Below are 17,012 nucleotides of genomic sequence, written 5' to 3'. Positions count from 1 at the left end.
TTCGAGTCCTGGCTGCCCCACTTCTGATCCAGCTCCCTGCTAAGGCACCTGGGAAGGTGCACAGAAGATGGTCCAAGTACTTGGGCCCCTGCCCTGTGTTCTCTTTAGTCTTCCAGAATTCCCAAACCATAGCAGCAGGGAGAGAAGCAGGGTTCATGGCCCTCGGCACTGTCCTGCTTCCCTTTGTCACCTGGACACCAGAGCGGGTGGAAGTAAGGGCCCAAGCAAGACCTTGTGGAGACAGCTCCAGCACCCCTCTGCAGCCCGCCCCTCAGGGTACAAGCACACTGCCCTGGAGCTGGGCTAAGGGCCAGTTATAAGACATGAGAGAGTAAGCAACCTCCCCAGCTCCCAGCAAATCAACTGCCTCAGCCCTTAGTCCTGCATGCCCAGGTGTATCTCGGTTCCAATGATGGCCACAACGTGAGACCGGACCACCATGCACACCACTTTTCCTCCCATTTTGATTTAATCACAGAAAAAAAATTCAACTTAATCCAGGTCAGTATTTCCTCTTTAGGAAGCCACATGCACGAATGCATTTATGTAAGGCACACACAGAAGGCAGACTCTGTGCGAGGCACTATGCTAACTGGAGCGAGAGGGTGGGTCACAGAGACGAGCAGGACATAGTCAAGGCCCTCCTCAGGGAGTTCAAGGTCTCATTAAGGGAGGCAGAAGTGGACATCCTGTTAGTGCAGGCTGGAACCTTGAACTCTTACTTTGTCTCAGAACAGATTATTGGACTTCTAAGCTATTGTAAGATCCTGTTCTCCCTCTGTGAGACCGGACATTGCATGCCTTGGTTTCCTATTTAAGTTACTAGGACTTTAGGTGAGAAAAATATAATACAGGATATCCTGAAAGAGGTGAAAAATGGGCCCCTGGAAACAGCATGAAGTTCACTATATTAGTGACCGGCAATACCAAAAACATCTCTACAGGCTGGAAATACAAGTCTAGAGGAGAAAACCAGATTTGGCCCCAAAGTGAATGAACCATCTCTGTAAGAGATGCTGTTCTCAATGTGACAATGATGTTAGGATGTATTAACAGGAACGTGGCAGGCGGCACTGGGACTTCATCCAGGCACATTCGGCCTTGGTCAGGCCTTTATTATGTCCAATTTTGGTTTCCCATTTGAAGAGCTGTATTTCGGGCTCATATTAAGAGGATGGAAAATACGCATTGGCGTCTAGCCTAGAAAAGACGAGAGATTACAGGATGACTTAATACCTGTGGCCCTAACAGAGATAAGTGTGTTTCTGTTTCAGAAACAGGAAGTCTAGTTCCAATAGCAGAATGCATTGAACATAAGAGTGATTGCACACGGTCACTTTAACCATAAGAGGCCACTTTTTAAAGAATAAGTGATGCTTTGACTTTACTGCTTTCAGAGGAATGTTCATTTTCTGTCTTGTATGTTTTTAAAATTTCTGTACCTCTGTCTTATCTCCCTTTGAGACTGCTCTTTTATATTTGGATCTCCCACAGCACAAGTGCAATGACTTGTTTGTAGGAAATATTCAAATAGTGCTAAGAGGTGTAGGGGGTAAAAAAGAACATAATGGGACGAAACTATGTGGCCATTATTACGATTGCAGTAAGAGTGTGTGGCAACTGGAGTCCACGTCACAGCCTAGGGACAGGTGAGGCAAAGCTGACAAGATTGTATCAGCCAGGCCGGCATTGTGGCGCAGGGGGCTAAGCCCCTGCCTGAGGCGCCGGCATCCCATATGGATGCCTCAAGTCCTGGCTGCTCCTCTTCCGGTCCAGTTCTCTACTGTGGCCTGGGAAAGCAGTGGAGGATGGCCCAAGTGCTTGGGTCCCTGCACCCGCATGGGAGACCCGGAAGAAGCTCCTGGCTCCTGGCTCCTGGCTCCTGGCTTCAGATTGGCTTAGCTCCAGCCATTGCGGGCATCTAGGGAGTGAACCAGCAGATAGATGACCTCTCTCTCTGTCTCTCTCTCTCTGCCCCCCTGTCACTCTACCTCTCAAATAAATAAATAAAAATTTAAAAAAAAAGATTGTAACAGCCATCCACAAGGACTCTGGTGAAAGGCGGGGAGCCACGTGGGGGAAGTCTAGGGAGAATGGGAAGCACGACTTTGCCTCGCAGTGTGTCTGTGCCTCCATGCCCGCATCCAGCCCACCACGTATTCCTAAAGCAAGACACAGGGTGGGGAGTGTTTTGTGAGAAGTCTCCTGAAGAAGATCTGTTAAAAAGCAGCAATGGGGGCAGTTCAGGGCCATGTGGTTTACGGGGAGATGTTCAATGCCGTGGGGGCGGGGTGAGATGCCACGGGCCGAGCAGGGCGGAATCTCACGGGCCAGTGGAAGGGAGGAAGGACCTTCTTCCTGCAGAGTTGCCATCAACCCTTTGCCCTCCATTCTTGCCCACTTCTTGGTGAGCCGCTGTCCTGGCAAGGTTGGTTGACTAGCTCTAAGACAGTAGAGTCTAAATGTCTTCATAAAAAAAAAAAAAATTCTCCTCCAAGAGCCTTTTCAAAATTCTGCTTTAAGCTACTTGAACTTCTGCCTTCCCCTTGGGTTTAGATGAGTCTGTGTAGGAAGCGAATGGCTGTGTGGCTGTGTGTGCCTCTCTGTGTGTATGCTGCTATGTAGAAGCACATGCATGGGGGTATAGCATGTGTATGCACATGTGTGTACATGCGTGTGTGTCTTCAGTGTATACAGCCCTTCCACAGACCTCCCTTTCCCCAGGGAATTGCTCCAAGGTAGAAGCTGTTCCTAAACAACCATTGCCGGCTCTAACGTCTGGAACAGATCATCTGGTCCAGTCTCCTGCCTCCGTGAAGTGAAGTTATTTTTAAAAATCATATTTTATTAATAAAGGACCACCCTGTGGTGGGAGCTGTTCCTCTCTGTTGCACTGACCTCCCCCAAGCCTTCCCAGTCCAGATCTCTTTGATGAAAAGTTAAACAAGAGAGGGTCCAGAACTGAAGGATGCTATGAGTCACTGGAGAGTGGCTCTGACTTTCACTTTCCCTCCTCAGAGTCCTGAAATGTTATTTAACCTGTGATACCTCCCGTCCTGCTGCAGGGTGGCCAGCCCAGCTGTTCACAGTGCTGGGGGCTGGTCCTTGGCTCGGTGTGCAGAGACCAGGAGCGGAAGCTGGACTGCGGGCAGCCCAGGCTCTCCACGCGTGGCAGCCAGGGGTCTCCAGGGGAATAGGATGCGGTTCACAGGTCACCTTTCAGTGTGTTCTCCCTGATCTCTCTCCTCTCGCCTCACCAGCCCCAGCCACTGACCCTCGGAGGACTGCCTGGAAGCCCTTGCCCACCCCAGCCCTGCCCCGAGCTCCTGATGTACTTGTTGCCTGCCTTCTTCTCCCCACATCACATCTGTCTGACCTTGGCCTTGTAGTCTCCCTATTCCCTGCTGATGTGTGTCTCAACAGATTCCCAGCATCTTTCTCTCCTCCACAGAGCTTAGGGGTGTGTGTGAGTGTGTGTGTGTGAGAGAGAGAGAGAGAGAGAGACTTCCGCAGGGTTTTTTCCTACTGCATACCATTTGATGAGCCTATCCTAGATATGCCAAAATGATTCTTGCCACCTCAGACCTGCAGCAGAGTGGAGAGCGTGGAGAGGAGGGAGTCGGAAGGGGCTCTTTGTTTCCAAGGGGAAATGAATCTCAGAGCAATCGATTCGTCTTCCGTCCCCATCACACTAAAGCTTCCAAACCACACGGATGTGCTCTGTGCAGCCCTGTAGCCATGCCCCAGTCTCACCGGGCTGATGCCAAGGTGCCTCCAGACTGGATTCTGTTCTGCAGGCTCCGGGAAGAATCCATTTCCTTTTCCAGCTTCCGGAAGCTGCCACCTGCCTGGGCTCTTGGTCCCCTCCATCCATCTTCGAAGCCAGGGCTGGTGCCTCTCTCTGACCCTTCTGCTTCCAGTATGCTGTGACCTCAGGCAGGCAGGGTTCTCCCGTTGTGTGATTAGATTCGGCACACCTGGTTCCTTGTTCCCACACCTTCGGTATCATCATGTCTGAAAAGTCACTTTCGCTGTGGAAGGTGACAGACAAGGGGTCTTCAGAAAGCTCGTGGAAATGTACATTATGAAAAAATTGTGCATGCATTTCCATTTTTGCACCAAAATCAACTTATCTTTTAATGCCATTTCCCTATGAGCTTTTTGAAGTTCCCTTGTGTTATCGAGTTCTAGAGATTAAGATTTGAACATCTGGGGCTAGCACTGTAGCGCAGCGGGTTAAAGCCCCAGCCTGCAGCTCCAACATCCCGTGTGGGCGCCGGTTCGAGTACCAGCTGCTCCTCTTCCGAACCAGCTCTCTGCTATGGCCTGAGAAAGCAGTAGCAGATGACCCAAGTCCTTGGGCCCCTGCACCCACATGGGAGACCTGGAGGAAGCTCCTGGCTCCTGGCTTTGGATCAGCTCAGCTCTGGCCGTTGCAGTCATTTGGGGAGTGAACCATCGGATGGAAGACCCCCCCCCCTTCTGCCTTTTCTTCTCTCTCTATGTAACTCTGACTTTTAAATAAATAAAATAATTTAAAAAAAAGATTTGAAAATCTTTAGGGGAAATATTACTCTGCCTACCACAGGATACCACTGAATTCTCTAACTAATGGAAGGGAAAAAATGCAGTGGGCAAAATTTGGTAGAAAGGGAAGCAGGAACGTTTCAGGACATCCTTCTATCTCAGCTTTGGAGCAATAAAGTCAGTGAGTATTTAAATCCTCATATGCATAGTAGTCAAAATATATTGCAAGATTATACAGTGAGAGGATATTTAAGCGTATACACACATCGGGCTATATAGAGATAATTCACTTTGAAGTTCCTTAAGCTTCATCGAACTGTGACTTCAATGGCAACAGAGTATTCAGGCAAGAGAACAACCAGAATGTTCTGGGTTGAGATGAAGAGAGCAGTTCAGCCGAGTTAAGCTTCTTTAAGGGCAGCACAAGAGCAGCGGCTGCAGTTCAGCTCCTCGCATGGGATGGGTCATTTCCGTGTTCTGTGGTCAGTTTCCTTCTCTGTGCAGCCCCTGAGAGGGGGCTCTCCATGGGCAAAACCATGGCTTCTCCTGCTATTTACTGAAAGAATCATCTCAATCCTACATTGCGCAGACCTGAGTTGTTCTTCCCATTCGACAGAAAGCCGGTCCCATCCGTAGCTCCGTATCCCAGCACGCATCTGTTCACTGCTTGTGAGCAATGAGGAAATGCGTTCCTAACTCAAGCTCATCTCCAGATAGAATCAACACCACCCCCTCCCCAGGGGCTGGGATTTGGTCACTTTCCAAGCTTGGCCGATGACATCACCACCCCAGGGTCGTGGGTGCAGACGGCCCAGCTGTTCCAACATGTTCCCTGGCGGCCAGCTGCCCTCATTTCCCCGGGAGTGAGAGCCCCAAGCCCTCTGAACCATCCACCCATCCCTGAGCAGAGCCACCTCTCTGCGTCCCTTTGCATTTGGTTTGCATTTTGATATCATGCATCTTTCCCTGGATAAAAGGGATAAGAGGAGTTTCTCAGGTTAGATTTCTCGGTGGGGACTGTTTGCTTTGGAAGCCACCTACAGCAATGCTAATTGAGAACAGAGCTCAGAACCAAGGCACCCGAATGAACTTTCGGTGGGCTGATTTCTGTTGATCTTGTCAGGATTCTGTTGTCTATGCACATAATACCCTGATCAACTACTTTCCAACAGAGTGGGCAGGGGCGTGAGCATCCTTTGACCAGCTCCCCACCTTAGAACAATTATTTCTTCCACCCAGGAAAGTATCCCAAGTCTCCATCGGGAAACGGGGACCCTGGCCCCCACTACCCAGCCATAACATTCTAGAAATCTCCAAGCAATCTGTGAGCCCTTGCAAAGCGAAGCGTGATGGGCTTCTATTAGGGAGATTACAGTAAAAAATAACAATCAGCTCTCTGATGATCCTGTGCCGGGGGAAGGGGTGGGGAGGAGTAGGTTTGGCTAAGGACAAGCCCAGACTTTCGTCACAGGGACAGACCAAAGTGTTAACACAAAGGGAAGACCCAGGAGCATCCTGCCCACTGCGTTTCCGCGGTAGATACCATGGCCCCTGCGCCGACTGGGCCCACGCCCTGACTGCCCGACCAGGTCCCCGGTGCCTCCCGCCGCTCGCCGCCCCAGCCTGGCCGCAGACATGCTCTCTGGAGCCGGGTCCCAGGGAAGACGCAGCCTGGCCGCGCTCTCCCAGTGAGTTCTCCCTTGGCTCTCCGGGTTTCTCTGCTCGCTCGCTTTCTTTCCTCCTCCTCCTCCTCCTTTTCTTTCTTTCTTTTTTTTTTTTTTAAACACATTGCTGTAAAAAAAAAAAAAAAAAAAAAAAAAGGAAAAAATTCTGGGAGTGGGAGGGGACAGGAGGCAGCCGAGTCTGTAAATTTCGGGTCTCAGCTTCGTGGTAGTGGGAGTTCTGCTGGTTTCCCTCGTTTCCATTTTATGGAGCATTTCGTTCGCAGGGGTTTATACCTAAGCCAGAGTTTTTGGGATCCCGATCCCGATCCTGATCCGGACTCTGAAATTTCGGCTTAAACCACACATTGCCCAATCCTTAAAGTAAACAGACACTGACCGGCTGTGGGTGACAGGACCTGCCCGGGAGCATTTGCGATTGACCAGGGAACTGTTCAGATAACAGGCTCCGAGGTTTTAGGATCATGGAGTCCTGGGCTGGGAAAGCCAGGAGGGGCCTCTCTGGGATCATGTGGTACACGCGCTGCTCCTGCAGTCCAGGAGACCCAGAGGGGAACTCGACTTACCCAACATCAGACAGCAGGCAGCGGGAAGCCATGGCTCTGTACTCCCAGGCAGGCCCGTTTGCACACTGGCGTGTATGAGGCTTGAAACCCTTCCTGGGTCTTGGGAAGAGGTACCGTGTAAGAGCAAGAAGACCAAATGGCCTTTGAGGAAGTCTTTCCCATTTCTGAGAGTCTTGGCACTGATTCAGCATGACAATGGTTGTTCCAGGGTTTGTGCAACAGTTAATCAAATAAACAGGGGAGCTCTACAGGGTCCTCCAGACCCGCGGCTATTAGAGGAGCAGATCTCTTGGATTACCAGTGTTTCTAACTGTGGCCACTCAGGGATTTCAGAGGTTATCTGCGGAGCCGTGCGTTTCCCAAACTTTTTCAAAATCCAGTTTAGTCTCCAAAGGAGCCCTATTGCGTAAAGAGGTTCTGGTTAAACAGAAAGCTTTGGATCCAGAACTTCTCCTCCGCACTGCGGTCCTCAGTCACAGCCCATTGCACACCTCCACCTCCCTCCTCTACCTCCCCCCCCCCCCACAAAGCCCCTCTCCACCAGAACTTCCTAGAGCCCCAGCTGTCCATGCAATGGCTCAGAAAGCACTGCTCTTGTTGAATTCCTTCTTTTCCTCGGAGGAGTCGGAGGACCCTGGGAGGTGAAGGGCTCGGGGCGGTCACACGGCTGGCCAGCCCTGCCGCCCGGAAGGCTGGGGCTCCCACACCTGGGCCTGTTTCTCCCTTTCCCTCACCCCTGTGGTTCTATCCGCTTATGTTCGCCACGCCGTCTCACTCCTCTCCACTCACTGTGTTGCTTCCTGAGTTGCCAGAGGGACTGCCTCCTATGTGGTCCCTGGCCTCCACCTCGGACCCCTTTCTGATCCTGCCCCCCACCACCTTTGAGGACAGAGCCCATCCGCCTTAATAAGACATTCCAGGTTCTCCAAAGCCTGCCTTCAGTAATCTCTGTCCTTCTTCTGTTACTTGCCTTTCTCTAAGGTGGTGGAATTCACTCAAGGACAGGAACTATTTTGAATGCTTGGAGCTTCAGCATCCAAAATGGTGCTGGTGCTCAAAACACTTTAACTGTCCTATTATTATTGAATAAATCGAGCTCAGGTCCTCTAAGGACCCTTTTCATCTGAGTGATTTCGATGCACAAAGCATCCGCACTCTTTGCTTAGCAAGAAGTATTAGGTTGACCGTTAAAGCAAGTGGCCAAGAGAATGAAGCCTAAATTCCTTTTCATTTCCATCAGATAATTTATCTCCATTTCATCACCTCCAGAGCAAGATAGGCAGTGATTTTTTTATGAGGTGCATTAAAATTCCTGAATGCCAAGACCAACACAAGGGCCATGGTATTTCCAGGAGCAGGTGTGAAGGGCTGTTCAGCGTTTCAGACCTCAGCCTGTATTGAATTTGCTCCAGGAAGATCACGCAGAGAATCTGTTCCTGGCCGTTTAATCTTTTCACTGCTGCTTTTATCATTTTCTCAAAGTTCTAATGAAGCTTAGTTGAGTCAAGATTTGGAGTTTCCTGTAAATATTTATATTTTAGTCTAGGGAGAGTTGCGTTTCTTATAAGGAAGTGTGCTTTTCCATATCCTGAGGATGCAAGTTAGAAGTTTTCTGCTTGTGTCACATTTTATAACAAATGTGGAAGGGAAGATAAATGTTAAAACCATGGAATCAAGGAAATAGGAAAAAGGGTTTCGTTAATCCCACTATTTTCTGAGGAAACTAAATTGAAAATGTTGTAGATAAATACTCATAAATAATCGGCAGAATTTCACAAGCTCCTGCAGAAACGACAGAACGAAGGTACACAGAAGTGTTCAGATTTGGAAAGCCTAGATGAAAGCCTGGTTTAGCCAGTGTGACCCAGGAATGTCATATTCTAACTTTCCAGCATGCTAAACATGGAAAGAAAAAAAAAACCTGCCTCCTTCCCCTCTTTAAAATCCACATTTAGCAAGCCAATCAATAATAATCTTGATATAAATCAGTGATACTTTAGAGGATGAGGCTCCCATCTAAACATGGGTCCAGTTACTATGGATGGCCTCGGCTTCTCACTGAGGTTTTTGTCTCTTCTCATGGCTGTTAATGCATCAGCCTCTGGGGTCCCATCGTACCTGCTGTAGTCAAGACTATCAGGAAACCCATTTGCTAGAATTATGTTCACGTGGAATCAATAATCCACTTAGAGAGGACTTCTATCTTTTTCTAAGATTTATTTTTTATTTATTTGGAAGGCAGAGTTACACACACACAGAGAGAGAGAGAGAGAGAGAGAGGTCTTCCATCTGCTGGTTCACTCCCCAAATGGCTGCTACAGCCAGGGTTGGGCCAGGCAGAAGCCAGGAGCCAGGAGTTTCTTCCAGGTCTCCCATGTGGGTGCAAGGGCCCAAACACTTGGGTCATCTTCCACTGCTTTCCCAGGCTCATTAGCAGGGAGCTGGATCTGAAGTGGAGCAGCCGGGTCCCAACCCAATGCCCATAGGAGATGCTGATGTCACGGGTGGAGGCTTCACCTGCTACAGCACCACACTGGCCCCCAAAGGACTTCTCTTATAAAATAAAGGGCTCATACATTTTGTGACTGATGCTTTGTATACCAAAGTGGCATTTTTTTGCTCACTTTTGGGTTCAAAGACTGATTTGAAGCGATTGAAATTTCAGGACCTCTTAAGAGTGAAATTTCTACTCACTGTTGATGGATGAAACATCAGGAGGAAGGACAGAGAAGTCGGGAGTTGTTCTTTGCATGTATGGGGCACTCTATAGAGGATATTGCTGAGTGACCCACACAATGGCGAGTCTGCAGGTGGCCTCTAAATCTTTAATAATAAGGAGGAGCATGTGTTTTCTCTATGAATGGCCCCCTGGCCACATTCACACTGAGAGCTGCCTGCTGGCTACCTGGGACTCTTTCTTTCCCTACAGGGTGATGCTGTTCACTTGGCTGTTTCTTCCTTCCCTCTCCAGTCTTTGTCCTATTGAATGAACCCTTGCTTTATACTGCCCCTCACATCCTTCCCAGCCCATCAGAAACAGCTTTGCAGAGGGAGATCTAACAGTAGCAAGAGGAATGGTGCATAGGGTACAGAGTTCCACAGTCCCCTGGAAGCTGATTTGCCCCTGGCATTCCCAAGTGCACCTGTGAGGATGCATTTTTCCATAAAAAGGTAGCTTCAGCTCTTCATAGCAGCTCCCAGCATCTCTAGATTTAGTAGCTTCATGTAGCTGATGTCGAAGGAACCACTGGGCTATAGCCAGCCCATATCTAGATTTTCCAAGATGGTTGTGGGCCGTCTGGCCTGAGATCCTAACTACCATGTGTGATGCTGCTTGTTGTTCCAAGACCAATTTACAAATGAAGGTTTTGGAAGCAAGCTCTTCATAAATGTGGCACTGCCTGGCTTTACTTCCAAGGCTAATTGCATTTTTAAGAGGAGTCTTAAAAACAAAAGTCTGTCCACCTCACCCATTTCCACTCATTCATTCAAGAAATATTCATTGAGAGTTTCTCTCGCTAGTTTGTTGTAATGGCCACTAAGAACATTAAAAAGGACAAAGCCCAGGCAAAATAAAGATTGTCTTGTCTCTGGCCTTTCCATTCATTCATTCAAGAAATATTCATTGAGAGTTTCTCTTGCTAGTTTGTTGTAATGGCCACTAAGAACATTAAAAAGGACAAAGCCCAGGCAAAATAAAGATTGTCTTGTCTTCTGGCCTCCTGGTTGTTGTAGAAATCTATCTTCAGTCTTCCCCCAACAACACCCACCCACAGCACACGTGTGTACACACACACACACACACACTCCAGGTCCAGCGAGGGCCACAGCAACAATCAGAACATTGCTGCACCATGATTAGCATTATAGCAATATGTACATTTTTCTTTTTTTTTCTGTGACTGTCTGAAACACTACACTTGACTTTGTGCTCTTGTACCTAGACACAACCTATATATGAGACAAGGATTCCCCAAACCAGTGCTCATCCTTGCTATCTATGACATCCTCGGCAAATGTCTCTACTATTCTATTTCATTTACCAATGCCAGTTGTGACCCACTGCATCCATTTCAGAAGCTGCACACAGGGCACAGTCTAACGTTTGAAAACCACTGAACACATCACATGAGCTTGGTGCCTCTATCTCCCTGCTGCCTTCACAGAAACGTCACGGCCTGCAGGCTGGGAGGGTGGTCTGGAGGTCAAAGGAAAAAGGTTTTTGTGGCAGTCGGAAGCTCTGGTTTCTTCACCCAACTTCACTGCAACTCAGCTGTGAACTGGAGCTGCGAATGCCTGCTCTCTGCAGCTCACTGGGTGAACAAGGACATCAGTAGAGTGATGTCCATTAGACTACACAGAGAATGTTAAACACAGGGGCAGACATTCAGCCCTAGGGATCTTAACTGCTAGACCCCTCATCCCACATGGCAGTAGCTGGGTTTAATTCCCAGATCCGACTCCTGACTCTGGCTTCCTGTTCATGTAGCCCCTGGGAGTCAGCAGCCATGGCCCAGGAAATTGGGTTCCTGCCACCCATGTGAGAGACCTGGATTGAGTTCCCAGCTTCTGGCTTAGGCTCAGCACCAGCCCAGAGAGTGAACCAGCATGTGGAAGCTTGGTGTCTGTCTCTGTCCCTCTCTCAAATAATAAAAAATAAATAAAAATTGTAATTATATTAACTATAAAACAAATGCAAGTTATTGCTTAAACCTTATATTTTCCAATTAAAATTTAATATCAGAGGACCAACTTGGAGAGAACATATGTTCTTAATAGGGCTGGGAAAGGATGTTGAACAGGCTATGATGTGATGCAACTTCATAAATGAAAATCTCCGAGTGACACTTGCTTGTGACGGTATACCCCAGGTTGTGTTTAAGAAGCTCGGCCAGGTCATCTCGGCCTCTCTGTTCTTAAAGACTTTTTCTGGGCAGTCGTTGGATTTTTAAAGTCATGAATGAATTTATGAAGGCGCATGCTTTGTCTGATGCTATCTGCTCTAACCCACTAGATTTATACACATGAATTTCCACTGCTTTTAGGATCACTTTTTATTAAAAGCAACTCATGTTAAACAAAACTATCCAGTAAGGGAGACTATTTTATTAAGAATGGCTTAAAATAATAAACTCCTAAATAAAATATGATATGTTTCTTTTTGATCTTTCACTTTTCCTTTTGACTGTTCTAAAGCTCAGCTCACGCAGAGGTTGAATACAACTTCTTTCGAGTTCTGCTGAACTCCTCTTGACAGCGTACCCACCCTCAGCATCTTGCAGGTTCACTCCTGCTACATCGGCTGGCTGTCTCTTTTCTCTGCCTTTTCTCTGGCTGATCCTTGCAAGAAACATCTCCTTTCCATCTCTTTGTCTCTCTGTAACAGAGGAAAAAGACCATATTCACTCACCAAAAAATGAAATAAACTTGCCACTTTGGCTCAGTAACCACCCCCCCCCCCCCATCAGCCAGAGCTCCTCACTGCCCTACATGGTGTTCAGAGAAAAACACAGAAAATGCATAAAGAACCAGCAAGTCTTTGTCACCTAACTTAAGCTGATTTCGTAGCATCTGTAGAGTAGAAGGTTCCATAGATATTTTCATAAATGTGTATGATACCAGGATGGCTAAGAATTGAAGTGGAAAAGACTTTGCTCCATCGTTCAATGAGTCAGACCAGAGGGGTCAGGTACACTGGACCTTTGGAGCTAAAGGGACGGCTTTCAACGAGAACCAGCCGCTCACCTGTGCTCTCTGGCATGCTGGGGATTGGGCACGGAGCCTCAATGCTCCTGTTGTCAGGGTGAGCTCTCCCAGCCCCAAGTGGGCACATTCTTGACGGATGACGGACTCGCGCCGGATAGCTCGGCTCCCACATCTGTGTTTAGATCACACTCATTACGAAGTGCGTGACCCTGAGCAGGTCACTTAATTTCGCTGTGCCTAAGTTTTTCCATCTGTGTAAGAAACCTCCACTGCCTGCCTTGCAGGTTTAGTGAAACTTAAGGAAACTGCCTACGCAAAAGTGCGTACACCAGAGCGGGGCTTCGGTGGGGTTGCGTTTCCTCTCCTCCCCTTCCCAAGACTCCAGAGGGAAAGAGCCCAAGTAGCAGGGTGACTGAAGCCGGGACAAAGGGCAGTGGGATTCAGTTTGTGATCGATATACATCCATTAAAACATCCTACTTTTTGGAGAATCAGAGCCCTTCATCACAAGATTTTACTTGTTTTTATACCTTTACTATCTAAAATGACAGTCCGTCCAGAGATACATTGGCTAAGAGGACTGTGATGTAAGTGGTCTTTGTTGTTAAAATATGGAATTATTACTTCTCCAGTTGGCCCAAACCATATATATTGTGAAAGAGGAAGTAGTAAGAAGCAGGGTTTCATTTGCCAGCAAATACTACCAATTTTTGTGTACCTATTCTTTACAGGTGAAGAGAGTACAAATCAAGAATATTGACTTTGAAATCCAGATACGTTTGCATTCCGGTTTTAGTCCCATCATTTTATTAACTGTGCTCCCTGGAGCCAGTTACTTCCTGTCTGCGTTTCTCAGTTTCTTTATCTACAAAAGAGAAAAACACATGTAGAGTGGTTAACACGGGCACTGTTGCTTAGTAAGTGTTCCAGAGGTGTGTGTGTAGGTGGGCGTTGGGAGCGGAGGACGTGGGTTTTTTTTTTTTTTTTTAAGATTTATTTATTTATTTGAAAGAGTTACACAGAGAGAAGGAGAAGCAGAGAGAGAGAGAGAGGGGTCTTCCATCTGCTGGTTCGCTCCCCAATTGGCCGCAAACGGCTGGAGCTGCGTCAATTAGAAGCCAGGAGCCAGGAGCTTCTTCCAAGTCTCCCACGTGGGTGCAGGGGCGCAAGGACTTGTGCCATCTTCTACTGCTTTCCCAGGCCACAGCAGAGAGCTAGATTGGAAGTGGAGCAGCCAGGACTAGAACCAGTGCCCATATGGGATGCCGGTGCTTCAGGCCAGGGCGTTAACCTGCTGGGCCACAGAGCCGGCCCGGAGGAGGTGAGCAAGAGTGGCAATGATTGGTGTGAACTGGCTGCGGAGGAGGTGGCTCCGAAGGAAGCTAGGTAACCACAAAAGCATGAGTGACTTTGCCCAGTTGTACCCATGCCCCGGGGCCGCCATAACAAGGTCCTACAGACTGCGTGGCTCAGAACCAGAGACATTGCTGTCCCACAGTGCTGGGGCCTGCAGGTCTAAGAGGAAGCTGTCAGCAAGGCTGTGCTTCCCCCGAAAGCTGCAGGGGAAGGCGCCTTCCTCGCCTGCTCCAGCCCCTAGTAGCCCCGGATGTCCCCTGGTTCGTGGCGGCACAACCCCGCTGCTTGCACACTGTCGCATACCATTCTCCCCGACCCTCCGCCATCTTCCCTCAGCGTCCATGTTTGTGTCCAAAGGGCTCCGGTCGTGTTGGAGCCAGGCCTCTCCTAGTGAGCTCATGCTAACTTGATGACCTCTGCAGTGACCGTATTTCCAAACAAGGTCATACCCTGAGGGACTGGGAGTTAAGGTTTCAACATACTTCAAAGAGGGTGCGATTCAATCTGTGATACAGGTATACAGACTTCCTGTGTAGCAGACTTCATATGGAATTAGAGCAACAAGCCTAGCCATTGCCTCTACATTCTAAAGTTTGCTAAGGCTCCACAAATTGGGCAAACCTCTTGTACCCTGCAGAGACTTTTTTGAAAAAATGATAATCTTTTTAAAAAAAAATTGGTTATTTGAAAGGCAGAGTTACAGAGAAAGGGCTTGGGGGAGAGACACAGAGAGAGAGAGAGATCTTGCACCCACTGGTTCACCTCTCAAAGGGCCACAAAGTCTGGGGCTGGACCAGGCTGAAGCAGAAGCTAGGAACTTCGTCTGAGTTCTACTCGTGGGTGGCAGGAATGCGAATACCTGCACCATCTTCTGCTGCTTTCCCAGGTGCATTAGCAGGGAGCTGGATCAGAAGCAGAGTAACTGGAATTCACACTGGAGCTCCTATGGGATGCTGGCATTGCTGGTGATCGCTTAACCTGCTGTACCACGACTCCAGGGCCAAAAAATGGTATTCTCGTGTTGGCTAGCTTTCTGAGAAGTGAATACTTCCTGATCATAGGGCTAAAGCTCCCCAGACCTACACCTGGACAGGATCTTTCCTTTCAGCCTCCCTGGGAGTGTGGACAGTCTGCTCCCCTGCAGAGAGGCAGCCTGGCAGTCGGGTTGCCTTCCTGAGGCTGCCTTATCAAACCCCCACATCCCAGGTGGCTTAACGGAACAGATTGTCCTTCAGCGGGTGAATGGATCCGTGTCCTTCAATGGAGAGTTGAAAAATAAATGGTAGCGCTTCTTGAGAATGGAATGTTACTCAGCATTAAAAGGAAACAAGTCACCAACATATGAAAAGCATGGAGGAAACTTCAATGCAAACCGCCAAGTGAGAGAAGCTAGGCTGGAAAGACTGCCTACATCATGCTAGCTATATGATGGTCTGCAGAAGGCAAAACTATGGAGACAGTAAAGATACCTGTGGTTGCCAAGGGCTGGGGGTGGAGGGAGGTCTAGGCAGAGCACGGAGGATTTTCTAAGGCTGTGACCGTACCCTGTGTGACACTATGCTTGTGTGATGGATGCAAGTCACTACACGTTTGTCCAAACTCATAGAAACAGCACTTGCTGTGAGCCCAGTGTGGACTTTGAGTGTAGGTTCCTCAGTGGTGATGGAGCACGGACTGCTCTGGTGGGAGGGAGTGATGGGAGAGGGGGGAGGCTATGCAGGCATGTGGCCAGGGAGTATGTGGGCAATGTCCAGACCTTCTCAGTTTTGCTGGAAACCTGTTCTCCAGCAAGAAAAACACCTTTAAAATCCAATGACTCAGCAACAGGCAGGATGGTGAGAACTGAGAGGGAAAGCTGGTCCATGCCCGTCTCCTAGCTGCTGGTGGTGGCCAGCAACCCCCGGCTTGGGAAGGCATCGCTCCGGACTTGGCCCTCCCAGGGCGTTCTCCCTATGCCTGCTTCCTGTGCGTGTGTGTCTCTGTGTCTGTGTCCCAGTGTCTCTTCTGATAAGGAGCCAAACCATATTGGGTTAGAACTTCCACTTCACTTCTTCTTCAACCTAAGGCCTTCATCTTAAGTTGATTACCTTGGTAAAAGTCCTGTTTTCTTGTTCGAAGGCCCTGGGTGGTTGGATCTTGAACGTATCAGTTTTGGAGGATACAACTCAATGCATGACAAGCACTGGAAGATTTATAAAAAACTTTAATGTCTGGCCGGCACTGCGGCTCACTAGGCTAATCCTCTGCCTGTGGTGCCGGCACCCTGGGTTCTAGTCCCGGTTGGGGTGCTGAATTCTGTCCTGGTTGCTCCTCTTCCAGTCCAGCTCTCTGCTGTGGCCCAGGAGGGCAGTGGAGGATGGCCTAAGCGCTTGGGTGCCTGCACCCACATGGGAGACCAGGAGGAAGCACCTGGCTCCTGGCTTCAGATCGGTGCAGCGCGCCGGCCTTAACGACCATTTTGGGGGTGAACCAATAGAAGGAAGACCTTTCTCTCTGTCTCTCTCTCTCTCACTGTCTAACTCTGCCTGTCAAAAAAAACTTTAATTCATAAGCAGTAAATTAAATGATTGTGTACATCTAAAATACCAGCTAGCTGAAGGATACTGGGGTGTTGGGGACTGCTGGGTCCTTCCCTGACAGGTGGAAAACCTGGCTAAATCTATTCCAGCGAAGGTCCCAACCAGGTTCTCTGTGTTGAGCTCTGATCTGTCAACTCCCCACCAAGCATGGGTATGAAGCCAGCCCCCGAGAAGAACTGAAAAGGGATTATCCTCTTCCACTGGGACACATGCCTTTTTTGGCATGAGAAGATAAAGCTCTCTGATGATAAGTTTCTGTTTACATTTTAATGAGAAGTGACATGGATTAAGACAGAGATAGAGAAAATGAGAGATGAAAGGCATTCCATTTATTGGGCAATTTTAGCCACAACTCTCCTCTTCTACCCTCTAACCCACTCACCCCATCAGAAAGAAGGAAATATAAAAAAATTATAACAGAGGAGGAACAAAAGAATATAAAAGGAAACAAGAATTTTCTCCTACGTTTATTCTTTGTCAGCCTTACCTAGTGTTCATACTGCTGATGAAAAGGAGTTTGAATTAGATCCTTGAGTTTGAAGTCCGTCCGCCCACCTGCCCCCCTTCTTGTTTAGAAACTACAGCACGCCCTGGAGA

At 48.5% G+C, this 17,012-nt stretch overlaps 1 protein-coding gene across 6 annotated transcripts in view; it reads left to right on the top strand.

Moving 5' to 3' along the window:
* CALD1 (caldesmon 1) overlaps positions 1–17,012 on the top strand; it is a 193,789-nt gene that overhangs the window by 108,077 nt on the left and 68,700 nt on the right. The window contains exon 1 of one of the 6 annotated variants that reach the window (XM_062198239.1): positions 6,034–6,215. The exons of the other annotated variants lie outside the window; for them this stretch is intronic. Coding sequence (XP_062054223.1) covers positions 6,163–6,215 — 53 coding nt within the window. The 5' untranslated portion in view covers positions 6,034–6,162. Of the gene's footprint in view, positions 1–6,033; positions 6,216–17,012 lie in introns of those variants that run through there. 6 annotated transcript variants of the gene reach the window in all.

The sequence above is a fragment of the Lepus europaeus genome, chromosome 1, assembly GCF_033115175.1.
Source record: "Lepus europaeus isolate LE1 chromosome 1, mLepTim1.pri, whole genome shotgun sequence".
Lineage (NCBI taxonomy): Eukaryota > Metazoa > Chordata > Mammalia > Lagomorpha > Leporidae > Lepus > Lepus europaeus.
The sequence above is the reverse complement of the archived record's forward strand: the minus strand, read 5'-3'. Positions and strand labels throughout refer to the sequence as shown.